The following is a 27,115-nucleotide window of genomic DNA, read 5'->3' on the forward strand; positions in this document are numbered from 1 at the left end:
ACGCGTCCCCGTTTCAGCCTCCTCCCGGTCCTCCTGGCCGGCCCAGTGGGGTCGGTAACTCCTCGCGCTCTCGGGGAGAGTGGAACAGTGCCGCCTCGGACAGGACTCCTTCGAGAGGGCACCTCGGGGGGGAGGGGGGCGGCAGAAGTGAGCGGTAAAGGAGAGGATGGGAGAGACTCGAGAGTTCTGAAACGTCGGTGTGTTCGTTTTTAGAAGAGCTTACTTTTTATCTTAACTATTAGTTATACGGAAAAAGAAAACCAGTCATACGTTAACTGTACTGTAAAGCTCAACAGCATGTTTGCTTACTACAGGACAAGTTGCACCTTTCGAAGGAAGCAGCTACTGAGGTCTTAAAACACAGGTTTTTGGGTTGAAGCTGTAGAAATTTCACTTTATGTTCTTACCTTAATTTCATAGGCTATCAGGTGACAGGCGTTTTTATGAAGAACTGGGACCCTCTGGATGAGCAAGGAGCTTGTTCCATTGACAGAGATTGTGAAGATGCTTACCGGGTTTGTCAGAAACTTGATATTCCTTTTCACCAGGTTTCCTACGTGAAAGAATACTGGAATGAAGTATTCAGGTAGAAACACATTTAAAATAACATGGTACATGGACAGATAATGGGCAAACGTGGTATTACCAGTACTGAGAGAAAGCATTGGAGCCTCTTAAAAGCAGGAGGAATTACTGTTTTTTTGATTCATCATTAAGAATTTATATATTGGTTTTAATATATTTGTAATTTCTGAAAGAGGTTTCACCCTATTTATTATGAGCATGTAGGAATTGCTTTGTTGCTCATTTCTTCTGCTTCCCACATACTGCCACTACTGTACTATAACTTGAGAAAAAAAAACCCTTGTAATAGCATGCCGTTACTGTCTGCGTGTGTTAACTTCTGCTATGTGTTTCCATTAATACGGGCTTAATCCAGTTTACCACAAACTGATCATGAACTAACCTTGCTTCTTTAAACATAATAAATTTTAAACTGTCCTCAAAAGAGGGTGTTCAGGTTTTCTCTGAGTTTGTTCCACTTTAAGGGAAAAAAGTTCTAGATAGGAAAAGCTGGGTTTTTCTTGGGAGGCAGGAGAAGGGAAGTATAACAAGATAATTTAGATTTTATGTGCTCAACGTAAGTGCAGAAAAATTGTTTCCCGATGTTCTTCATCCCCTTTTAGTGGTTCTGTTGTTACCTTGTCTTAGAAGAAAGGGAGGAATAACCTAGTCACGCTACTTCATATTGAAATGGCATCAAGTTGAGCACTTTGTACAGTCAGTGGAGAAAGCATCCCTGTTCTGGGAAAACTTACTCCATTTTTCCTTCCTGATTTGAGACAATGAATAAATGGTTATCAAAACTCTTGAGGGTTGTGGGGTAACTGTAGATGACAGTGAATCAAACACAACAGAAGATCAGCTTTTCTTTTGCTTATTATTTATTAGTACAAACAATCTGTTGCAAATGTCTTAATTTTCTTCAGAATCCTTTCCTCTTTGCTGTCATCACTTACCTTGAATTTACTCCTCCTCTGGATCTCTATTTGAGGGGTTATTCCTCAAAACCCACCTTTTGTCAAGAGACCTATTCCAGGTCTTGCTTTTGACTTCAGTGGCTGCTGAGGACAAGGAAATTCAGTGATCAGGCCTTTTGATAGCTCAGTGCATCACTGTTTGCTGGCTTAATTTCATTAGTTATTTCAGTGTTTTCAAGCAGCTATAAGGCTAAGCACTTTAATTGCATGACAGTGTAAAACAACAACATGATTTTGAGAAACTCCTTGAATTTCTGAAGGAAAAAGCCTCAAAAGTTATCTCTAAAATGAAGCCCCATGACTGCTTATGGTAGCATTATTGCAGATTAGGTTATTGTCTGTTCAGCTGAGACGGTAACTCCTGGTATGTACTCCATTGGACTATCACTTTGAAAGATTAAACATGGCTGTTTAATTCTGAACAAAAATATTTTGTGAGATGAGCAGGACATACACAGTAAGCATACATTTGAATCTTTGTTTTACAGTGACCTCTTAAAGGAGTATGAATTGGGAAGGACTCCTAATCCTGATATTGTGTGTAACAAGCATATCAAATTCAACTACTTTCTTCATTATGCTATGGATAACCTTGGTAAGGCATTTTCAAGTGTGTCAGTACAGAGCGTGTGGTGTGGGAATGCTTAAAGGATACAAACTCTTGAAAAGGTTGGGAAAAACCTAAGTTTATATGCATGCTTAATTCACGTACCTCTGTGACAGTTTTTTGGTATTTGCAAAGTGTTTGGTTTTAAGTTTGCTTTTGCATATAGAATCAGAATGGTTCAGGTTGGAAAGGACTTTCAAAGGTCATCTAGTCCATTCCCCCAGCTGTGGCCAGGGACATCCTCCACTAGATCAAGTTGGTCATAGGTGGGAACAGATTTAATTCAGGGATGTACATTGACCTGACCATTAAGTTTTACATTCTTAGATGGTCCTTCAAGTACAAAGGCAGAAGTGTTGGCATGTTGATAAATAGTTTTCATTACTTAATTGCTAGGAGTGCAATTATTCTAAGACATTACTCTATGCATTTCTTACTGGCTGTTCATAATCCTGATTTAAACTGTGAATTTCAAGTATGTAGCTTTGTGATTTCTTTTTTACATTCTTTTTTTCTTGATAGGAGCAGATGCAATTGCTACTGGGCATTATGCTAGGACCTCACTAGAGGACGAGGAAGTGTTTCAACAAAAACATATGAAAAGACCGCAAAGGCTTTTCAGAAACCGTTTTGAAGTTAGAAATAGTAAGTGGTTTCTTCATTTGGTATTTCATTCAGATATAAAAGAGAAATTTAGAGTGTTTCATGTCACAGAAGCAGGGAAGTTTGTTATTGTACACATTTAAACCCCAGCCTTTGTAGAAGATTGATTGTGGAAACTAGAAGATTTACATTACTGAAAATAACCCTGACCAATCAAGGATTTACTATTTTAAGAATTCTAATTCAGGTGCAGAGAGGTAACTATAAGGATTTCACTGGTAAGGAACATTCTGGAGGAGCTGTAAGGTGGATTAAGGAGATAGGGCTAATCTTACATATCCAGGAAAAGTGTTTAAAGAAATCTTTATCAAGTACTTCCATAGCTCATTACAATTTTAGTTTTTACTTTTCTTCCATTTTAGGGAATGTATTTTTTGGCTATTCAATATGTAGTATAGATAGACAACATCATGGGGATTTGCATAAGTGGAATTTTAAAATTAAGATTTGAAACATTAGAATTAGTAGCACACTTTCATACATTAATTGGATTGTATATTATTTTACTGGGGAAAAAACAACCAAACAAAAAAAAAGTCAGGATTTTACTCAGTAGTTCAACTATTCTGCCTTAATTCTTTGTTCTCCTATGGAATACTCACTTTCCCAGGTAGACTAAGGTCCAACCTATACTGCAGTTGCAAAGTGCAAGTACAGCGTGTGCAGACTTTTTTTTAAGGCCTTGATTCTCAGGTCAGCAAAGGTACTGGTAGCCACAGTGCAGGATTTGCTCTTCCCTCTAAAAGTCTGCCTGTGGCTATATGTAATCAGAGATTGATCTCAACACCACAGTTCTTCTGTTGTTACCAGTACCAAAGCCAGTTTGATGAATGCTGTTCTGGGTATGTCTCTGCATTGCACTATCACAGTTGGCTGGCAATGTAGAGATTTCTCAAATAGCTCTGCAGTGGACCATAAATGCAGTAAAGTAGCTCTGATGTTTAATGAGAAGCATGCTATAATACCCAGAGGAAGGAAACTTGCAAACTAACTACTGTGCAAAGCTGCCATGGTAGCACTTTCGTGTTACTGCTTCCCAGCTTTCATTGGTTTGTTCTGCAGTTAAAGGAGTTTAGTTTCCTTGTTCTCACTTTGTTGCTGGAAATTGAAATGGCCTCAGCAGGACCAGCATCAATACTTGTGACAGATTGTGAGTCACAGTTTTAGTATTTTCTGATGTTCTAAGCAGGTTTCTTGTCCAGTTACTGAGATACTGTGTTAGTTGTCACTGAACTGGTGGCCTGTGGTTGATGTTTGTTTGAGTCAGGAAACATGTAAATAGAGTTTGTACAAGAGTAGAGCTTTTGACTCTTAGAGTGGACAGAACATGACTGAAAAATCGTACTAATTTTATTTCATCAGGGCAGTCAGGAGGCTTCATCTGTTTTGAAGAAAAAACGTCAAAATTTCCTCTTTTGGGCATGAAAATAGCTCTGCTGATTGTTCATATCATTGATCTGTTTCAGGGCAAAACTGATTGTCTGCTTGAAGAGCAGTGTGTTGATACTTGAATCCCCAATTTCTTTTTTGTTGATGTGCTTTCCAGTGACACATGCAATATTGTAATAGATATAAGACATAAGACTTCGTAAGATTCTGTGTTGTACAAAATCAGAATCGTTCTAATGGTGAGAAAACTACCCAAACAGGTTTTCCAATATCTCTTTAACAGCTACTTGGAAATAACAAAACTAAAATATTAATTGGCAAACAATACTAAAGGAAGTTAAACTATTGAAGAGGATTATGTTGAGATGCTTTGTGTTCTGTTACTTTTCAGCTGTGAAACTCCTTCAAGGGGCTGACCTCTTTAAGGACCAGACCTTCTTTCTAAGTCAGATCTCACAAGATGCTTTGAGGAAAACCATTTTCCCTTTGGGGGATTTAACAAAAAGTTATGTAAAGAAGATAGCAGCAGAACATGGACTTCATCATGTGCTAAAGAAAAAAGAGGCATGGTAACACTTAAACTCTTCTGATTTGTATTTCTTTCTAAAATAGACTTTTCTGAATTTTCTGAACTTGAATCTGTGTCAGCTTGTCCATTTCTCAGCACCAGAATACAATAGATTGGGAAGCAGTTCTATAGCTGTCCAGATGCTTAAAATTACTTTTATGAGTAGTTGTGTATTTTAGCTTTTGGATCATTTGTCTACCAATGTATCCCAGCTAAGGTGAAAGTGAATGTATAAGGATGCTGTGAGCTGTAAGGAAAGCATTCTCTATCACAGCAGGTGAGAAGCCTTTGGTCTTTTATTTTCCATAGCTTTTAAAGGCTTTGTTACTGTAATTCTTTTCAGTATGTCTTTATAGAAATTGCATCATACTGGTTTTTCATTCTTTTTAAAATAAAAGGTCTGTTTCTCTGAGAGCTCACACTTAAGTTAATGCTGAAAAAATGCCATGCAGGCAGCAGTTGTATTACTGATACTGTCTCAATGCTTTTAATATTTACATTTGCCTGCTGTAAATGGATCTTTAAGGAATAGAGGCTATAACTGAAAGGAGAAGGAAAGGCTGACTGATTTTGAAAGATTTTTTTCTAGAGATAGACTATTACTTGTATAATTTGTGCTACTTTTGTACTTCTATTTTTAATATGCATGCAATATAGTCACCAAGGTTTAAGGTACTTATTTATTGAATGTGTTCTATTTCCTATTACTTATTTTCTGTGCTTATGGCTCTCATTGATACTGTATAGAATCAGGTTACCTATGTTGGAGCAGATGTGGTTTTATTACTTTATGAGGTGCTTGCTGTAGTTTGGGATACAAAGGAGGAGGTAGGAGAGAAATCCATCTTGGACGGGTTATTAGTAGGCATTATTTCAAATGCTTTTCTCTGCTTTTATGGATTTGATACCACATTTCCTTTTCAGAGTATGGGAGTCTGTTTCATTGGTGAAAGAAACTTTGAAAATTTCCTTCTTGAGGTGAGCCACATTAAATCCATGACAATCTTTATGCTCTATTCTGGTTTGTAACAGTGTCTACAGAAAAATCTCCAGTAGGTTGTGGCCCACACTAAGTAGCAATGTCGTATATCATTTTACAGTCCCAAGCCTACTTAAAAGCTAATGCCAGCAGCCTGAGGGAAAATTCTTGTCCCCCTACCAGTGAACAGTCATTTTCTGTAGCAGAAGGAGTGTGTGAACTTGCATTCCTGTGCCTGCCAGGCTCTGACAGGTGGTTAGGATGTGAGTGGATGAATCTTGCTGTCCTCTGGTGTAAGTGAGGATGGGGGGTGTGGTACCCAGTTTTACTGCTGATAGGGACTGCCTTTCCTACTTAGTTCTCTCTAAAGCAGCGTTAGGACAGGGGCAGTAAGCTGCTTGGGCAGGGTTTGCTTTTTTGCAGTTATTTTCTAGCTTCAAGAGAATGTAGTGACAGAACCTGAAATATTCTGTGAGTTTTTTGGGGGCTGTCTTGTAACTTAATCTCTTCCTATTTGGTAGTATTTAGAACCTCAACCAGGTAATTTTGTTTCCATTGAAGATAAGAAGGTGATGGGAACACACAAAGGTAATTGGCTAACCCACCTTAACAACTACTTTTAGATAAATGGAACAATACTACTTATATTTGGAGCGAGTAATTTTGTGAAATTCCAAACCGGTCTACAGGTTTTTCTTAGTTTGGTGTTTCTAATAATCATGGAAAGATTGCTTTATGCAATAACTAAGAGCCAGTTGTAGTTCAAGGCTCTACTATTTGTTTCATGTTGCAAGAAAGTAAATGGAAATTATTAGTGTTACTCTGAATTCTTCATTCAGTTGCACAGAAATGACTGTGATTCAGTTCCAGACTCTTTAGTACCTAAACTTTGCATAAAAAATACACCACGCACCTCAGTGATGCACAGTGGGACATCCGCAAGCAGTTCATCTTTTCCTTTCCTTCTCTGTGTCGTTCCTTTGCTCTCCGCAGTTCTAGCTGCCAGAGAGTTCCTCTCCAAAGTAATTTGTCAGTAGGGCGTTTATGTACCAGTAAAAGTGAGGGAAACTGAGTGGTAGCAAACCCACAAATTGAAGCTGAAATAAAGAAATGTTAAGAATATCACAGTTGAAAGGGATTAGTTTGAAATCATATGCTTCAGGTACAGATGAAAACTTCCAAGATGATGTTAGTTTAGTTTGTAACTGGCACAATTCTCTAAGACAGCTTGGTTTGTTATTCCTTGTTTAGTGGTAAACGTTTTTGGGAAATACTATAATTTTTTTCTGAAAAGATTTGAAGTTGCTGGCAGCATTGCATTTTCATATTTCTTTAGGTTGGTTCCTCTATACAATAGGCCAGAGGGCTAGACTAGCAGGCCTGAAGGATGCTTGGTTCGTTGTAGACAAAGATGTCAGCACTGGAGATATCTTTGTGGTGAGTCAATTAACACTGGTATTGCAAGTGACTAACGAAAGCAATTTCTGACTCTTGCTGTGCAGAAATGTGATTCTAACCTTGACAGAATTCTTGGCTTTCTTCTTGGAAAAACAAGAACCAACTAGTACATCATCACCACAGTTGAAACATCTTGTCCAAACTGGCTTTACTTGAATAGAAAACTGGTTTAGATTTTGGCAAAGAACTTTACCAAACAAAGGGCAAATACTAAAAAGAATGAGGTCTCATTTTTCTTCTCTCAAACATGAGGGTTTTTTTATTGTAGTTATTATGACACCATATATAAAATGAGTCTTATCTTGGTTTGCTATTTATTGCTACTTTCTTTTTCTAGTAAAAGAAGTAGTCGGTTTGAAGGCTGAGACAGAAATATATATAATACTGCAAATAATTGGGATGTTAATGACTAATCCTGTGTGATGACTGGGAGTTCTACAGCTTGCTACCATTCTTAACGTTGCTTGCTGTTCATGCAGTTGTTACTTGATAGTGATGTGATTATAATGATGTGTTGTTCTGCTTGTTGATGTGCCTGCCGGGGAAACATCATTACTGGATGAGTTGAGAGGAAACAGGCAGGTCCACTAAGAAATACTTTTTTATGCCTTACAGTAAGGTTGTGTGTTTGCCACACCTTTGTTTGGGAAGTGTTGAGTTGAGAAAATGAAAAAGGAGGTGGCATCTTGTTGATAAAGAAGGCAGTAGATATCTGAACACATCCTGAAGAAGGTGGAAATATGATTGAAGGAGAAAGGCTAAAGCAAGCCTGATGTGTCTGTCAGCCTTCTACCCTGGAGTCATGTCACTTCCTGTACTCTATTTTTTTTCATTTAAGGCTTTTTCTTGGACGGTGATTAAGTACTAATAAATGCTTGCTTTTTGACTTGCCTTCATTTTGAAATGGCTTGGCACTTCTGTATTTCATGCTTTACAAGTTACATGGTCTAGCAAAAAAATTAGCATTAAAAATGGTTGTGTTTTAAGGCACCAACAACAGATCACCCTGCCCTGTACAGAGATTTACTGCGGACAAACAGAGTGCACTGGATAGCAGAGGAACCTCCTGCAGAGCTTGTTAGAGATAAAATGATGGAATGTCATTTCAGATTTCAGCACCAGATGGCACTGGGTAATCACACCTTGTTTTGTTCGTAGTTTTACTCAGTTTGTGAAACTCTGATAGTGTGCTCAGTATAGTTTTGCAGAAATAGTTGAAATATTTAAGCTTGCTTTTCTGTGGTGTCTTTATAGAAGAGTTCTGTTTTATAAAACAGTTCTGTGTCGTATCTTGACTTACATCTGTTTAACCTTGTGATGGTTTTCTCTGTTTTTGACATAAAAGTATTGACTGGTAGGCATTTGGCCATTTTCTGCTCTAGTGCCTTGTGTTCTGACTCTAAACCAAGATGGGAGTGTGTGGGTGACACTAGTGAAGCCAGCAAGAGCTATCACACCCGGGCAGGTAAGTTATTAGAAGTTACTTTCTTCCCCTTTTTGTGTTTTGGCTTATGTGGCTAATAAAGTAATTATTATATGTTTTTCTAATATCTGGAGCAAAATAGTCAATTTATTTGCATAAGAGAGCAATTAGCTCTATTTTGATTGATATTGAAATTCATGATGAAATTTCCACCAACATATTCATACGTGCACTCATGTAAACCAACACATGCTTTTGTAGGTTTTTTACTCATTTTTTTTTCCCGCAAAGATTGAGTCAGATCAAATATAAAAGATGACACTCATTGTCCAGCAGGCCGTGCACAGCCTACAGTTGCTCACTATGCTATTTGCTGCTGCTGAAAAGACTCCTCCCTGTGTTTATTGCCTAGTTTGCTGTGTTCTACAAGGGTCATGAGTGCCTGGGCAGTGGGAAGATTCTAAGGATAGGGCCATCGGTCTACACCATGCAACAGGGGAAAAACCGAGATGAGAGTCCACAGGAGGAAGAGACTGACCAGACAGAACCAGCAACATAACACGTGGGTTTGTTTATTGAAGGACTTCAAAGAATTTGCTGCCTGAGAATAATAAAACCAATAAACCTTGTATTTTCTGTTGATCTCTGTGTTCTGAAGGTCAGCTGACTGTTGAGTCCCAGCTCTTGACTGCTAGCACTGAACATGTTTCAAACTAAAACCAGTGTGGAAAATTTTACTGGACTGGATGGTGAAATTTGTATTAATACATATCAAGGGATGTCTTAAGTTTGTTCTGTAAGGGTAGTCACACATACAAGAATTTTACCATAAAAATCACACTGAAATCATAAATCTTTCTTTTATGCATAAAAGATTTTTTTTTTCTTAAGATACCTGTCCCTAGGTAAAGGACATCTGTGGTTGTACAGTAAATGTACTGTGAACTGTGGGAAAGGAATTAATGACAAATATTATTAATTCAGCATTTGAATGAACAGATGCTTATTTTTTGTTTTATAAGAAATGCTTTAGATTCTTAAGCTGTATTCAGTAGTGGTTCAGATGTTTACATAATTCATAATTACAAATTGAGGGGCTTAAAAACAGTCCTGATTGGTAGATTTTTTTTTTTTACACAACTGACCTTTTTTTATTAACAACTGAAGGCAGAGGTGGCTTGGTTTGTCTTCTGGAGAAAACACTATTGTTTTGTGTCAGAAAAATGCAAATTAACATGCATTTCCTTATTCAGTAGCTCACTTAATATAGATATGATGACTGGATCTAGCCATGTGTCAAAGTGGAGTGCTGTTAGGAAGAGCTGAATAATCTTGTCCAGATTATCTAAATTTATAAAAATTGGGTGTATTTTGAGGACACCCCAATCTTATAATTAAATTTTATTAACAGCAAGTCAACAAAAATTTCTTTCTTGAAACATGGTAGTAGAAAGTAACTCCCTAAAGTAAAGCTGTGCAGGAGCAGGACTTTGCAGATGGGTGTGGAATGTTGAGGTTTGCATCCAGTTTGGGCAGTAGGAAGGATGTACCATGAGTAGACGTTTTCAGCAGATCTGAAGGCTTGGGTTACATGTACATCCTTTTCCATTTTCTCCGTGTGTACTAAGAATTCATTTTATTTCTTCTGGTAAGAAAAGTAAACTGTAGTCTCTTCAAAGTGTGGAAGTGAACAGGGGAGAACTGTCTACCTGCTAGTCTAGCAAAATTAAACCAGTTCATCAGGACCCCCTATGGCAAAACCCTAGACTGTTAGTGTCTTTTGTATTTATTTGATGTTATGGTAGATCTGCTTGTGAGGGGAAAAAAGCCATCTTTTTTCACTGGTGCCAAAATCAATCCAGTTTAAAAGTCAATCTTCAGAGTGTCTATCCAAGTGCAGCTTAGCTGCAAAGAGTATTTGTGCTTCACATCAGCTTATTTGTGTCAGATTTGTTGTGTTACTGGGTCTTGGTTATTCCTTTTATGTGGTTTTCCTAACATTTTCCTTATTTTTCCTGAAACTTTTGGCATAATGTGGTGTTAATTATTAAGGAGTTAATGCTCCATGTTGTCCTCATCTGAGTTTTCCAGTAAATGTCTTAATTAAAAGCTTGACAAATGTTTTGCATTTTACTGGTCTGGTTTTTATTATTACTTCATCTCAGCAGGTATGTTTGTTGTTTGATACTGTACTGGTAGAGGCAAGTTCAACTATGAGAACAAGAAAAAGGACATAGCCATTTGTGTGTCCTCAAAATTAACTTCAAAATTCGCAGAATTGCAGAGGTTGGCAAGAACCTCTAAAGATCATCTAGTCCAACTCCACTGCTGAAAGCAGGGGCAAATAGAGCAGGCTGCTCATGGCTGCCTTGTCAGATTTTCAGTACCTTCAAGAACTCCACAACTTGCCTTGTCACTGAACAGCACCAGCTCTCAGCTACTCCTTGTACAACAGATGCTTCAATCCTCATTCATCAGCTGTTCTGTATCTGTCAGATAATTTGTAAGCTAACATGCTGTTCTGTGGGAATCTCTCGCAGTGGTCTCAATTCACTTTTGAGGATCAGGGGCTGATTTTTATTGTCAGAGTTGAACCTCATGGTTCTACTGAAGAAACCTCATCTGAACATGGGCAGGGTTTGATTACTATGCACTCATTGTCTGCGAAGGATGGAGGCTTCTTGGCTTCAGTGTAACTCAACCTCGTGTTGCAATGATGACCACAGGCCTTTGACATGATAAAGCAATTGATGCTCTTGCTCCCAGTGAATCTCACCATGCCGCTGGGAGCTAGGAATTAGTAGGCATTTGTGAAATTCATATTGCAAATAGCTTCTTGGGTAGGGTGTTTTACAGCATTTGCATATGTCTAGCAAGGTGAAGCTTGTGTGTTTAAAACATCATTTCCAAATAGCTTATACTTCTCTTTCCATCCTGTGGGATTTCTTGGGTAAGGATCTTTAGTGACCTTCTGCATGAGAATCCTTGCTCATTTCATATGTAGGGATTCTGGCAAGGGCAATTTTACTCTCGTGCACAAAGACACCGCTTGGAGAAGCCTGCCAGAGCAGCCTGTAGAGGCACATGTCTCCATTTCTGACTGTTGAGTACAAGATGAGCAGCACCAACACCCTTTCTGACCATGTTTATAAAGAGGATGGTGGTTTCAGTAACACCAGTCCCATCCAGCCAGTGTTTGTTACTGTTGTGCCTAGCACAGCCTGAATGCCTTGCTCCAACCTGCCCAGAGGCTTTCAGCCTGACCTGGGCCAGCAGAAAATGGTTGTGAAAATGCTGCCCAGCTGCAATGGCTTGGAGACAAGGAGGTAAAAGAGCAAGGTGGGACTGGAGTTTGGCACTGGGCAGTCCTGCTCCCTGCAAGGCACCATCACCGACAGTCTCTCATGCAGCCATTGCCAAGGCTGGAACTTGGCCAAGGTTTAGCTTCAACTGGGTAAGAGCAGATTGACTGGCAGGTAAAAATATTTTTTTTTCCCCCTACTGCAGAAGCCACATGTTTTTAAAAATTTATTTGTTTGTCACTTTTTTGAGGTAATTTTTTCCTACTTTTAGGGCACCAAATTGAAATCAGGCAGTTACACTCTCATTTGTTATTAAGCTTTTCAGGCCTTGAAATATTTGGTCTAAAAGACTAACTTTTTTTTTTAAAAAAAGGCCTTTTTAATTCTAAAGTAGAGAACATGGTAACAAGAATTGGATCGTGTAATTGAAAAACCACTATGTCATGTCAGCTGAAGGCTAGGACTGAACTGAAGTCTCTGTTATACCCTAAAACCTGGGTTGCTGAATGCATAATGGCTGAAAAACTGTACTCCAAGAGCAGTTGTATTCCAAAAGTTTTGTGTAAAATCTGTTTCAATTGCTCTGCTAGTTGGTTTTGTGGTTTCTTGGCAGTGTTCCTCTCTCCATCTGGTCTTCTAGAGCAGGAGGACAGGGATGTTCCCCATGCAAGGAGATCAGGGTTCTCTGATTCTATTTTTGCCTGGACAGCTTCTTTGGAGAGGTGAAATGTCACATAGATGTTGTGAGGGGCTTCCTTCACCCTGCAGCAGCTCAGTATTTATGGCCCCAGTAGTAAAGGCTTTGGCTTTTAGCGTTCACAGCAGCTTGTAGGACAAAAAACCTTTCATCCTTCTGCTTCAAAAATGTTCACATGGTTGCTCTCTGTAGCTGCAAACCACAGGGAATAAAGCTGACATGCTTGTTTAGAACAGATCTATCTTTTCATCATAATTATAAGCAAAAAAGTAACAGTTTTGTGGATGTGGCATTTAAATTTGTGTGTGTACATGTTGCCAGTTGGCCCCGTGAATGAGGCTGAGCTATCCTCTGAACCTTGGAGATGACTGTGTGCAACCACCTGTGCTGACATGTCCCTGCAGGTAATGAGACGGGTCTGAATTTCAGGGTCCTGCCATTTCAGCATTAAGGATGCAAATTCCGTTTAAAAAAAAAAACAAACCCTTTCAGCTTGGAGACCTCAGCACAGGAAGGACTGGTGAGGATCTCTGCTGCTGAGAAGTGGTTCTGCAGCCAAGGTCAGCAGGTGAGCTGCAGAGAGATCTGCAGATGGAATCAGGCCAGGGAAGCATGCAGCACTGTTTGCTTTGCAACAGCGCTTTCTTCAGTCAGTAAGGATGAGTATGGATCAGAGAGAAAGTCAGGCTGAAACTGCGTATTTCCATGAATGCCTCAGATGCTTCTTTAAATAAATACAGATTTGTTTAATTTCACCAAGCAATGAAGTACCAACCGTCCTGACTACAATGGCCAAACCCCCCAAACTCAAACAGGTAAGCAAATTAGAAAAAAATATTTTCTGTGGAAGAAAGGGGGAGAAAGAGGGAAAATATGGGTGTTAAGAGCATTGTGGTAGTACACGCAGTTGGTAGACAATAGTAACAGTATTTGAAGAGCATGTCTCACTGATGAAGAATGTACCTGCAACCATGCACAGCTTATGAATAGCATTTTTAAAACGCCTCCTCTGCATATATATATATATATATTTACATGCTTTAATGAACGAAACACAACAGAATTATCCACCAAAACGTGATCACAACACCAACCTGGCACACTCAGCATGCCATTTCCAGCTTCAGCACCAGGAGGCACCAGGACATCACGTTCATCCCCTCAAACGTGTAGGACTCGTTGGGAGGTAGTGGCTACAGAGAAGAGTGTTAATGGGTCCATTATAGGACATTTCCCCTTCCTACTTCCCCTCCCCCCCTTTTTTTTTTCTGGGCCAAGGGATTGGAAGAGTTGTCCTTCGGTGAGTTTGCTCACGGCAGAGGTAAAGCCACACTCGTTTCAGCACACCAATGAGCCAGCTGAGAAGCAGCAGCTTTGTAGAGCTGAACTCCCATCAGGACCAGGCAGTGGGCACAGTAGGAGTCAGCCAATGGTAGCCCCAGCAGCAGGGCAAACATTAAATTTTCCCAGGGGACTACCCCAGTATGGACTTTGATAATTCCGTGGCACCATCTTCTGAGGATGCTTCCAAGGAAACACCAGCCTTATAATTAAAGCATATCAGTTCCTGTGGGGAAAAGTGACAGCAGACCTACTTCCAGTAAGAAGTTTCATCAAGTGAAAAGTGGTCTGCCTGGCTCTGTCCTGGATTTTTCCAGTAGTGCTGTGGAGCTTCATGATGGAATGCTTCAGGTGTTTTGTTTCCCTGCAGGATTCCTGGATTTCCATCTCTGGACTTGAAATTTGATGGACACATTCTGCAAGCAGTGTGGGTGATTACCCAGCATTTCTGGATGGTGGATCGATTGACCTGCCAAACTTGAAGCTGGACTCTTGAATGAATGGTGAATTCTTTTTTCTCCTTTTACCTCTGAAAAGGTTTCTAGGTGGACAGACAAGACTCAACAGATAATGTAGTATCAACTTGATGGAAGCCAGTTATTTCATCCCTCTGCACATTCTGTTCTCTTGAAATCTGATCAGAACAGAGATAAGAAGTTCACCCATGTTCTCTGGAGCAGGGAAGATGCCCTGCATGCTCCTCTTCCCTAGGGTAGGTGCTGTAGGGATTCTGTCTTTCATGCTTCTGCTTTGTCCAGGGTTAATGAACACCATCATAGCAGGAAAATCCTGGGCCATGCACACTGCTTACTACAACATAGGAGGGACTGAGGAGTTGGAACTGGCAATAGGTAATTTCTTCTCTTATTTGAAGGATTTCAGGGAAATTTGCATCTAAAAAAAGGAATGAGTAATAGCACAGATCTCTCTGGCAATCTGTATCTCTCGAAGTCTGCATCCCCAGCCCTGCTACAGCTCCTGTCTGGTGGCAAAGCAAACCCAGCCCATTTGGTATGGATGAGGCTTTATACAGAATCATAAACATTAAAGAAGTATGGTCTACAAACATAAAAAGGAACTGGAATACAAAAAATGAGATAACTAGACATGAGGCATCTGGTGGATTTAAGATCAACACTGGATTAAATACAGTTTTTATTTTAATCTTGTCACTCAAGGTGAGCTTTTCTACAGTTCACATATTTTTTTATCTATTGCTCTTCTCTGGGAGTACATGAAATGTCACTTGAGTGCATGAGAAAGAAAATATGCAAGATTTTGGTTTGTGCTTGGCATAACATAGATGAGATCAGCCAGGAAAAGTGGTTTCCCTTGGACAATCCAGTGGAGAAGAGCTGTGTATCAGACTTGCTTTGGTGACATGGCAGCTCGGTCCCTCCGACTACCCATTTGTTCCCATTAGTTTGACAGAACAAACCCTAACCCCTTACTCTAACATAGCAGGGCTTTTCAATGATCCTTTCACCCCTGAAAACTGTTCCACCTGCAGCTGGAAGTGAAGGGGTTAACTGCTCCATGCTTTCTCATTTGTTTTATCCAGAAAAATGGAACAATGTAATACAGTGTACTGATTTTTCTCAAAGTCAAGGCCTGATTTACTGATTCACCTGGAAACCTGCTCAGCTTTGCTGGCTCCTGCCAGCTGATGCTGTTTTGGTAGGAGCAGGATGCTCATACCCTGATGGGACTACATGGAACAGATTCAGGTCAAAGGGATATTTATTTCCTTTAAAAGCAGTATTCTTCCCTGTCTTGAAACATGCTGGTGTCTTGGGAGCTGCTAATTAAATTACTGCTGTAGGTTCTTTCTTTTTTTAAACCTGATGAGCCAGCACTAGAAAGGCAGCTGTTCTGATTGACAGATGCTTTTATCTCTTTGTACCTTCAGGGTGCTTGCTCTGGCACAGCTATTTTATTACAAGTGGCTTGCCATGTGCCATAAATGTGGTGGTTTTTTTCTTTCTGATTAATTGTGTCATTGCAGAACCCACTTGTTTGCCTTTCTGCTGCAAACGCTCCCACTGGCTTTGGCAAGTGCTGGCTGGCACAGGGAGTTCTTTTGCTGTTGAATGACTTTACAGTGGTGCCCAGCAGCTTGGAGCAGGAACTGTGGATCCATTGGGATTGCCATCCCCACGGGAGCCTATCTGGAACCTGCCAGTGCTGTGTCTGGATGCAGAAGATCTGGTGTGTCACATGTGGAGTTTGTCCCACTTCTGTATTTTTCTGTGCCTTTCACTCCTGCCACAGCCGTGCAGTGCTGATGGGCTCGGGGGTGGGGGGTGGTGGGGAGGATGGGGACAGGACCATGTGGCTGTAGGGATGAATGCTGGTGTGGGCTCTCTCCACTGATACTTTTCTACAGCCTTCTCTTGTCCGCCAGTCACATTCATCACTTGTCTGTGCAGAAGGAACAGTAGCTGGGCAACATCTGCTTGCAGGAGGTTGGGATTGCCCCCTCTGCTTCTTCTCCAGCAGAGGTGGTGCTGGAATAACTCAAGATTTATAAATACCTTCACTGCATTTACAGACATCATGTACAGGGACCCATTGCCTTAGTTGCCCTGTTTATACATGCATAGAATAGCACATGCTCATTATTTCCCTGAGCATATGAAAAAACAAAAGCAGACTCAACCCTACGTTTTTTGTTTGGAAAGGTTGATGTGGGCTTAACACGTGAAGATCATTCAGGACAGACTTCCAAAGACAGACTTCCAAAGAGCTGCCATCAAACGACCAAAAGCAAGAGGTTTTTCTACATGTTAGCCAAAGTGGTGGTGTTTTTGCAAGCTGTTATATTTGCAAGGGGAAAAAAAACCCAACCCATATGAAGCTAATACAGGAAACCACCCAAACAGATGCACTGCAATTACTTTAATGAAAGAGAGCAGCAGCACCTGGAAAGCCAGATCTTTTGAATTCATTTCTATTTCACAAGGGGATCTGACATAAATGCTGATGTAGTGAAGGTCAGGATGGGCTCCAGAAACCTTACGCCATGCTAGGCTGGAGGCTGTCCCATGTGTCGGCTGAGGATGGCCCTGGAACACACAGTAGTTGTCAAGAGAGACGGAGCATCTCTCAACTTAAGCACAGCCTTCTCCATAAGGGGTAGCTTGGTTCTGCTCTCTCTCTGCAGTGTATCCTGACCAAGAGCAGCACCAGTTCAGAGAGATGGCAGTCTGGGTTTCCCTTCAAATACAGCAAATATACTCAGAATATCTGTTATTTGCTCAAAGTGTTACGTGAGTTGAAAGGAGTGAGGTATCTTATTCACTGTGGTTTTGACCAGAGGGATGGCATCAGTGGATGTCTGAACAAGACAGAAGGGGAGGCACAAGCTGAGCACAGAGCTCCAGGGGGCTCCTGGGGGGCACTAACAAATACTTTAATGTATTTAGAAGACAATAATGAATTAACATGGTCCCTTTGCAACACAGGTCAGATTAATCTCATTTGCTTTAATACAGCACCTGTCATGGTGGATAAAGGAGCAACAGCAGATGGGACATGTCTTCAGTGAATGGTGTGATGCTGCCTTACGCTGTATTCCCATAGGCAAAACACAGTCAGTGTGGGCTGATGATGATACGAGGTAGGTGTGAAACTCACTTGGCAAGAAGAGGAGTTTTACCAGAGCCCTCTTGGGCTTAGTTTTGATATTTTCATTCATAGCTTGAGAGATGAAATAAAATGTAGCTTGTAAAGGCTGTAGATGCTGTCAAAGGACTCTAGGCAGCCCCATGGATGGGAATAAAATCCAAGACAAGTATGAGAAACTGGAGAATAGATAAAAAAAAGAAAAGATTAAAATGTAAAGTTCCATTGCAAAATGGTACTTACAGGGAAGAAAACTTAATTGCATATGTAAAAACAGGAGCACAAAGGCAAGGCAGAAGCTCTGCAGAAGGGGGTGTGGGGCCCAAGTGCATCACACACAGACTAGTCCTGCAGTCTTTTTTTTCTTGCAATTTGTTTAGGCCAAATGTCATTGTAAAGATTAGGGTAAGAAAAGGGAATTAAATGGAGAATTTTTTTTTTTTTTTTTGGTTGTTAGGCCTTGTGCTTGCATTTTGTGGGCTGTCCTGGAAAGGGGTTGAAGAAGGCCAAGAAGGCAGGCTGAAAGGTGAATTGAAGTTCCTGTGCAAAGAACAGTTACAGAGATCTGAGCTGTTCAGGTGGAACCAGACAACCCAAGCACTCTAGCAAGGAGCCTGTCTTCCTCTTTGACCTGGAGAAGGTGACTGAGAAATGATTGCTCACTGCCTTTCATGGTGTGCGTAGCAAAGGTGTCCATTGCTGTGTGCAGGAGACAGGGCTGAAGCTGAGTAGTAACTTCTTACTGCTTGTGACCAATTTGGGCAGTTCACTGTGTACTAGAAGTTTACGTGGGTCCAAAACACAACAGGAGAGAAAAATGGGTTGCTATAGACACCACAACTCCTCGTGCTTGGGAGCCCTGAGCTGCAGTGCGCTGGAGGCTGTGGATCGTGCTGAGGTCACCTCCCTGTGTAATGTGTGGCTATTAATCCTCTTTTCCTCAGCACCTGCTGTTGGTCAGTACGGGAGACAGGATCATTGACCGATCTGCCCTGTAACTGTCCTGCTTATGTGAAAGCCTGAGGCTTATTTCTGCTTTTCCACAGCAAAATGAGCTTGAGAACACACTTGTTCACCAAAAATGCATTTGTACAGTAAAATTTAAAAGAGTTGCCCTTTGGGCTAATTGCTCAGGTTCGTTTAATGGCAAGTTTTGACAGAGCTGTTTGCAGACTGAAGATCCTTTGATTTCACCTCTACCCTCTGAGTTTATTGTTTAATATTTAGAAACATTTATAGAAAAGCTGGCCAGATGATACTGACAAACGCCTCATGGGATGTGTGAAAAAAACCTCGCACAACCTGATAGGCAGAGTGAGCAAGACCACAGCTTGGCATCATCTGTCTTGACAAAGCCAAGAATGCCACAGGCTTTCATGGACTGGGCTGGCTGCCTCACCCACTCTACCTCCTCTGTAACCTCCTTGTCTAAACTCAGTGCACCAGGTGGTTTCCTGATGTCCGTTTTGCTCTGTATTAGCAGAGGCTGTTCTTCTTCCATGAACCATTTCCCAGGTATGAGAAATGCTGTGGGTTTGTGATATAGTTTACGATAAAATATATAAGTTGGAAATCTGATAAAATATGAATATGATTTATTAGATACCAAAAAAATATTTTCCCGAGCTAATTTGATCCAGGGTCGGTTGCCCGGTCGATGATAGGTTGATTACACACGATAGGACGCTAATGAACAATGGAATAACAGTCTAGAAAAATCAGAAACTTGGAACACAGAGGAACAAACTGGAAACTCCTATAACGCGAAACCAAACAGCAATACTGCCTCGGGAGGCAGGGCAGACCCCCGCAGCCTCGCTGTGGAGTTAAGCCACAGAGAAACAGTCTGTGAACTTTAGAAATAACCAAGCAAATTAGCTTTAGTTACTCACGAACCGCTGAGCTTCTAGTTATCAAAACCTTTGCCAAATGAAGAGATACACGGAGCTGCAACTTGTAATCCAAAGGGCAGGGATAATCCAAAGACAAATCCCCAAACTGGTAGAAGCGAGGGAGAGAAAGTGAGCAGGCTGCTGTAGTGTGGTTCGGGCCCCAACACGCTGCTACGAGGACAATAGCAGGTAATTGCCCTGAAGACAGGCACGAAGTGGGCGCTTGTCCCGGTCTGGAATCCCGCTAACGAACAGGGTGTGGGCTTTCGAATCACCCCCTATAAACTGCTCTTTGAAAACGGAACGGCCCAGTGGCAGATTACCTTTTCAAATGTAGCCAATCAGTTCAAAGCGCTGTATGGCGGGCAAACCGCACAGGCCTTCTCGACGAGCCTCTGACACCTGCAGTTGTCTGCGTGAAACGCGAGGCACGGGGTCCAGCTTCCATCCCCGCCCAGGCTGCCTCAGCGGCCCCTGCCTATTGGCTCCTCGACCTCAAACCTGCACTGCTGCAACAGGGAGGGAGGAGAGAGGGCAGTGGCCAGTTCATTAATGCCTCTTCCAGGAAAGTTTGGACTGAAACACAATGCACATGGTGGTACCCTGCCCCAGCAAAGGGCACTGGTTTGGAAGGGGGATTTGTCTGTGTGTGTGTGTGTGTGTGTGTGTCCACGTGGACCAAACCACCACAGAACACCACCTTGCAGGGTGCAGCATTGGTGGCTGATGTTTTACTGCCTCTTCTTGGTCTGCAAGAGCCATGGATACCTCTATGTCCCTCCTCCTGTTGCTTTCTAAATCCTGGGAAAAGCCATATGGACCCTCAGCATCTGTACTGAACTTAAAATGAATGACCAGAGAAAGAGCAAAAGTTCAAAATTTTTTTTTCTTAATTTATTGTAAATTCTCCTTTCATCTGTGCTGCAATTCCAGTGTTCTGCACATTAATAAATATACATTTGTTAAAAAAACCAACAACCTCCAGTGTCTAATCTGCCATAAAGCTTTAAAAAGTCATAAAAATAAGTTTTAAATTTTTTTTGTCATTAATACAACTGACCCTCATTTACTGCAACAATTCTGATCAAAATAAAATCTACCTAGATCTCACTGGGACAAAATATACATACACAGATGTAAAAACAACTAGCATTGGGTTATACACAATGCCTGAGCACACGGCCAAGTGCCAGACCCTTAAAACATTCAAACCTTTCTCAGTCAGAAAATGTCATACAGTATGTTGCATATTTTTTAAAGGAATAGCATCCTTTCCTCCCTCTCCCCTTCCAAAGGCCTCCTTGATGCATTTAAAAATGAATAGGAATATAATGAAACCAAGATTATAATATATATTATTTCTTTCTTTCCCCTCAACTTCTGCATTTTATTTAGCCTGATTTTCTGGCTTTTCTCCCTTTCATAGTTACACAACCAAAAGTACTGCTATGGTGACTGAGGAGCTCCTGAAAGCCTTGGTGTCAAAGGGCAGGTTGGATGCAAACTTTTTCATACCTTTTTTCCTTTTTCTGTAAACACTGCAGGATGGTGAGGATGGCAAACAGCCCACACTTAACTTTCCTATGCTTGTGAAACCAACGTATTTTGTGGGAAATATGAAACCTTGTCTTCTGTGTGCTCTTTGAAACACCAAGAAGGCCAGGTCTTTGTGAAACAGCTGGGCAGTGAGATTTGGACATCCTTTAAGATTTGTATTTCTGCTTTGATTAGAAATATACTGACTCCAGTAGGAAGGAAATTAACAGTAAAACAAAATACTGTGCCTGAGGCAGAACTTGTCCCATGGGAGGAGGGCCTTCCTCTTGGGAGAGCGGAGTGCTGGTTTGCGATGGAGCCTGACTAAAGACAAAAGCTACCATACAATGACACCACTTGTTTTCCTGTTCTTGGAAAGAGAAATAATGATATGACTTACTCCAGATAAGGATTGTGTTGAAATCTTAGATGAAAATATGACTTATTTTAATTCTGAAGTTCAGTTTCTGACCATTTCAATGTACTTGAGAGGTCAAAATACCATGAAATATAAACAAAACCAGGAAACATATTTTGTGATTTTTAGAAGAGGTTACGAAATAAACATACTGTGTCCTTAAAGTGATGCAAAATCTGTCAACAAAACTTATAAATTATATTAATGGATTTTGATGTAATCTTTACTGCATTACTTTGAGAACTGCATTGCCTCTTAAGGTGGTTTCCATGCAAACCTCAGTTACTTTATCAAACACCAAATTCAAGTAAAATTGTGCAATGTTCATATAAAAAATATCAAAACCTCTTTCAATTGTTTTCCTATTATCAAATTAAGATGATCAGTATAAATGTAAAATATACAAAGGAACTTTTTCTTTAGCAACACCATACAAAATATATAAAAGTATCTACATTTTTTATATATATATATAAAGGATTTTTTTTTTCTTCCTTAAGACAACATGTCCATGAAGGGGTGGATAGAGATGCTGGCATAGAAACAAAAGGACACTTGATGGGATATTCCTCCCTAGAGCCCAGAGCAAGCTGAAGGGTTCACAAAGTAGCCGGACAAAACTCCACAAGAGATGTCTCCTGGTGCCTGTCTTACGGCTGGTGGATTGACTTAGGGTAGGTCCGCAGCGATAACAACGTTTTCCTTGGTTCTCTCCAGTAATAAGCAAGCCCTGCAGCACTGTCCACACTGTGAGAGGGCATCCGTTCCTCACAGCGCAGCTCTGTGGCCATCTCCATGCCTTTTGGCACAGGCTGCATGGAGCATGCTGCACAGCAGCCTTATCGCAGGTGGATCTGGGCAGCGTCTCTGCTGTGAGCAGTCAGAAGCCTGCCGTAATGTGAAACCATGTGGGGATCGATGCCCACCTCGTTCTCCTCACTACACCCCCACTCCAACGAAGTCCAAGGTGGGCAGGTGGCGACCCCACAGTGAGGAGTCCAGAACCATACAGCAGCAATCAGAGTTTCCTGATGGTTCAAATTGAAGTTTCATTACTGCCTCTGTTAGTGAGAAGAAGTAATCATGCAGGCTTAGGATTAAACAGGCACAGGCAAACCACTCCACCTAAACCCACCTAATTCTTTTTAGTAAAGGCTCATGCTCTGTAAGGTTACCATGCCTTGCTAAACCAACACTTGCAAGGGGATGCTGCCCTGAAGGGGAAGACCAGCTAGGAGAAACACTTCCTGGCAATACATAAGAGATGCACTCTTTAGAGGAGGCTCTAGGAGGGTTTGTACTTAGCTGATGCTTAAGTGAAGCTGCAAGGTTCACACATGAATCTTACAACCTCTTAGAAATCTGGTGTTTCAGACAGATTCATGCAATCTGCTGTCCGAGAGCACTTTTACATCATGCAAAAGGTGCAGAGATAAAACAGTTTCCCTCTGCCCAGATGAACTCTCACTCCACATTCCCCCCACCAGCCTAGTGCCTTTCCCCATAAAAACACTGGAGTCCTCTTCACTGGGGTCTTGCCCTCACCCACTCTCCTCCGTGCTGGCTGCCAGACACTCCCACCATCTCCCACCAGTTTTACTGGACATGCAACAGCAAATGCTGTTCCATATTTACTCTCTAATTCCCCTTCTCCTTTGGTGGCTGGTACTGGCCACATTAACTGAAGCCCATTAGCAGTAAGTCCCTAATGGTCCCAAACATTCTCCCTGCTGCAAAAGTGGAAGACAATTGAAAGGGAAAGGGAAGGGAAGGGGAAAAATGTCCCCATGGTCCAACAGGAGTAAAGGTGAGGGGCTGGGGACACAAAAGCTGAAGCAGGAGACAGTCCTGAGCAGAGCATCCCTGAAGGCATGCATGGCTCTCAGGACCACAGGTGGGTGTTGCTAAGTCATCCCAGATGCCTGGCAGCATAAGGCGTTGGAAATAGCCCATCCTTGTTCTGATGATGTGTGTAGCCATGGAGGGCTGGGGAAGACAATGATCTCAGTAACTCACCAGGCATGGAGGAGATAGATAATATGTGTGGACATGGTAACTCAGTTTGCTGTGACCAAGGGCCACCATGCCAAGCACAGCTAATCCTGTGGCAAGATGACAGGACAGAGCTTGTTTGCTCTAGTGCCCAGAGTGCCAATTCAGAGCATGCTAGGCTGAGCAGTGGCAGGTGTCATGGCGGCCTGCCCATGATACCTACTTTGGCCTTGTTGTCAGTGAAACGCCATGGCCTGAGAACATGGTATGGACAAGCCATCAGGACAGTCACTGGTGAAGTACTCACCAGATAAAATACTTGCTCATGTTGGAGTTTGGGACTGGAAAATGAAGGGAAAGACTGGAGCCACGGGAGGCCTGCCAGGGCATTCCAGTATAGCACTTACTCTGAGTCTGAGGTGTCAGCATGTCCTGTTCCCACATGGACATTCATGGCCATGCCGTTGAGCTGGTCTCGAGACTGCTCCCTCCGAACATTTTTTACTGTCACTCCTGAGTCTGAGGGAGAGCGGACCCCATCATTTGTCCCCAGAGTCCTGGATGAGATCATTGTCTGATTGTAATCTGACAGCTTTTCCCGCAGCCGATTCTTCATATTCTTATCCACTAGTGGGGGAGGGTAGGTGACTTTATTTTTTAAGATGCCTATTATGGAAAAGAGGAATAATGAGCATTTTGAAACCTACCAGTGATTTCCGTTATCAAGCTGAACATACGCAAGAATTGACATTTTACATTTATTAATCAGACTCTTAGTTTGTCACTTTACTTCAAAACCAAAATATTATACTTGAGCAACTAGCTTTCCATGATATAACTGGTTACCCAGGTCAGAGCCATTTGGAAAGCGTTCCTCTGTGACAGAGCTACCATACAAACTAATTAACCCTCCAGTCTCCCAGTCTGGCTGCGAGGCTAGGTTGGTGGTGCTACCTTTCCTCTGCTCCGGCTGCTGGTTGTTCTGGTGGGACAGAGGTCTGTTCTCCTTCTGCTGTCCTTCGTTCTCCTTGTCCTGTGGTGCTTCGTTGCTGTGGTTCACCTGGTTTTCCCTGTGAAGTTCTACGTTGACCTTGGTCTCGACCTTGAGTTTCTGTTTCCCACTGGGGTCCTCACTGTCACTGGCCGTTACACACTCTGTGGGCCAATAGGGTTTCACATGATTGGGAAGGGTATCAACTGCAATGCAAAAAAATACTAGCTCGAAAACTACTTTTCATATGCCTTCTCAGCTGCCACCTAGCCAGTCCTGTTCCTTGGGGCTGGGAAGGAGTTGTGTGTCAAACCAGAGCAAACCTTCAGATGACTCTTGTTAGACTGCACTACCCTCAGAGTGCAGCAAACCCCACAAAACACACCTGGTAGGGTGGCATGGTGTCCAAACCTTTCTTCAAGCAAGGCTGCTGGCTCCATTACAGGGAAGTGTGAGGCAAACCTGCCCTCTCAGTGCTTCAGGACCAGTGATCCCACTGGCTCCTTGGGGAGGTTGGTTTCTGAAGGGTTAGGGCACTCAAAGCACCTTATATTGTGTCTGTGCAGACCACCAGCATACAGCCTGGATGTCTGCCAGTCCAAGCTGCCTTACGTTTAGGACAAGATGAACTATGCCTAGAAGTGCCTGCACCCTGTCACACAGTATTGATATTAATGACAAATGATCTCCAACTGTTTAGGTACAGGATGGCCTTGACACAGCTAAATCCACGTGCCTGTATTGTGTGAGGAGAGGCAGGTGTTTCTTCCTGTGGCCCCCAAAACAAACAGATTTTTTCTCCTCTTATTCTTCCTTCATATGTGGCTTTGCTGACTGGGTAGCACCATTTCCAAGTGCAGTGGGGACCTGACTGCAAAGCCCACTTTCTGTCTGAATGCTGTAATTTGCAAATTTGCTCAAGTGTCTTTTCCCTTGTGCTCAGTTGCCCCTGTGAACAAGTCTTTGGGAGGAAGAAAGGTCTCTAACCTGGAGACAACAAAGATCTCTGCATCAAGGCACAGTGGTAAGGATGCTGTCTCAGCCACTGGTATTTTGTCAGATTTGTCCCATCTACCCTACAGCTATTTTATATAAGTGAATAAACCCATTGCTCCCCTGTTGCATTGGGAGTACCTTTGGGTGTGCTGTGGAGCGGGCCATGGTCATTACTTTTGGAAGTAGATGTGTTCCAATTTTTCTCTGTTTCAAGCCCATCTTCCTCACTGTCTGACGAATGGGAGGAGGCATAAGAGCTGCTGTGCTCATCAAGGGACAGTTCGCTGTCAGAGTCTGAATCATGCTCTACAAATTCAAAAAGGGGAAACACAACGATGAGAATGTCATCTGGAGTTGAACATATCTATCTGACAAATACACAAGGAGAAAGAAAAGCCAAGAGTCTGGTTTGGGCCATACCAGGAATGAGCTCTTACATCTGTAGGTGTACATAGGATTAATTCACAAGAACTGCAGCATCCATCTAAGTAATGATGGGAAGCACAACCATGTGGCTCAACAAGCGGGCAGGACTTTTTGTGTACCTGGGAGGTGCAGAATTGAACTGGGACATTTTTTTCCCTATTTAATATACAGAGCAGTAACTCCTTAAGATCTCAATAGACAACACATAAGGAAACCATGGTAGCTAGGAACATCAGGAATCTGCAAATGCACTTAAAAAAATTAAAAACTGCTATGAGGCAAAAAAACTTAATGTCAAGACCCAAATGAGTGGAGACAAGAGACACTACTCATTTCCTTGTACAGAACACATAGCAGTAAAGGAGGATATTGTCTCAAGTATCAAATGTTAAAAGATGTCCAATTAAAAATCAAGAGCAACAGCACACAATTTTTGAGAAAGAAAGGGCATGACAGAATCTATCAACAGCTGTGACAGCTGCCAGATAAAAATGGAACCATCAAAGTAATCAGATGCATAGTATTTCCATTCCAGGATTCCCATTGCATATCTTGGTATGCCAAATGCATAGCAAGAATGAAACACATCAAATCAAACTAACTTCTTCCTAGTATAGAAGTCTTTGAAACAAGTTTGGAGAAGGAGAAGGTGTACAAGTGGGTCATCACACATTTAGAAATAATTCTTACCATTGGATTTTGATGGATTACGATGAAAAATGGAGGAATCTGCTTCAGTGTGACCAGCCCTTGCTTGACTTGAGGATCCACTAAGTTTATGAGCAGCCTCATCCCTTTGAGAATAAAAAGAACGAACAACTTTGTTGGTCATTTTACTGTTCTTAACAAAGCAGACATGCAGATGAGGTATTTCTGGTCAAACACAGGCTGCTGCAGTAGATGTTAGCCACTCTTGGCTTTATTGTCAATGGGGTGACTTTTACAGCAAGACATAGGTTACACTAATGTAGCTGTCTGCATTTGGCCACATGAATCACACTCTGAAACAGCCTGAAATTAATAAGCTGAATTGCACTCCTTGAGACATATCTCAGTTGAAACAGGCAAGCAGCATGGCCCATACAGTTAACACAATAGCTAGGTTAACTACTGCGCTGTTGGAACTCCTCTCACCAAAGATGCATGCAAAAGAAAATGCATGAAAGAAAAAGTCACATAAATCAGAACTCTTAAGACACACAACAAGCAGCATTTGAACAACAGCATTTCTGTTTTCCACAAGAGCAATGAAAAGGCAAAGGCAAGCACCTG

At 41.7% G+C, this 27,115-nt stretch overlaps 2 protein-coding genes across 3 annotated transcripts in view; one reads left to right on the top strand and one right to left on the bottom strand.

The window, feature by feature from the left end:
- Nucleotides 1–428: 428 nt before the first annotated feature.
- On the top strand, nt 429–9,189 carry TRMU (tRNA mitochondrial 2-thiouridylase). Of its 2 annotated transcripts, XM_054399604.1 has the most exons (10): nt 429–586; nt 2,030–2,136; nt 2,671–2,793; nt 4,592–4,764; nt 5,693–5,746; nt 6,269–6,335; nt 7,084–7,184; nt 8,193–8,337; nt 8,588–8,670; nt 9,041–9,189. In XM_054399604.1, exons 1-10 carry the CDS (start codon nt 444–446, stop codon nt 9,185–9,187), a joined length of 1,143 nt encoding a protein of 380 aa, XP_054255579.1. In that variant the 5' UTR covers nt 429–443; the 3' UTR covers nt 9,188–9,189. The 2 variants fall into 2 exon arrangements, with proteins under 2 accessions (XP_054255579.1, XP_054255578.1); XM_054399603.1 differs by lacking the exon at nt 8,588–8,670 and having other exon boundaries at nt 444–586; nt 9,041–9,092.
- A 13,285-nt stretch (nt 9,190–22,474) lies between these two features.
- CELSR1 (cadherin EGF LAG seven-pass G-type receptor 1) overlaps nt 22,475–27,115 on the bottom strand; it is a 160,906-nt gene continuing 156,265 nt past the window's right edge. Inside the window, exons 31-35 of the mRNA XM_054399449.1 lie at nt 26,534–26,637; nt 25,556–25,723; nt 24,385–24,627; nt 23,838–24,096; nt 22,475–22,499 (exon numbers count right to left, since the gene is read on the bottom strand). Coding sequence (XP_054255424.1) covers nt 22,475–22,499; nt 23,838–24,096; nt 24,385–24,627; nt 25,556–25,723; nt 26,534–26,637 — 799 coding nt within the window. The remainder of the gene's footprint in view (nt 22,500–23,837; nt 24,097–24,384; nt 24,628–25,555; nt 25,724–26,533; nt 26,638–27,115) is intronic.

This window comes from Indicator indicator, chromosome 3 (genome assembly GCF_027791375.1).
Source record: "Indicator indicator isolate 239-I01 chromosome 3, UM_Iind_1.1, whole genome shotgun sequence".
In the NCBI taxonomy this organism is placed as follows: Eukaryota; Metazoa; Chordata; class Aves; order Piciformes; family Indicatoridae; genus Indicator; species Indicator indicator.

Bases quoted from the DNA above. Each gene is read 5' to 3' on its own strand.
- TRMU (XM_054399604.1), top strand. From the start codon at position 444: ATGAAGAACTGGGACCCTCTGGATGAGCAAGGAGCTTGTTCCATTGAC. The intron at 6,336-7,083 runs GTAATTGGCTAA...ATATTTCTTTAG, and splicing joins GGTGATGGGAACACACAAAG to GTTGGTTCCTCTATACAATA. The intron at 8,338-8,587 runs GTAATCACACCT...TTTCTGCTCTAG, and splicing joins TCAGCACCAGATGGCACTGG to TGCCTTGTGTTCTGACTCTA.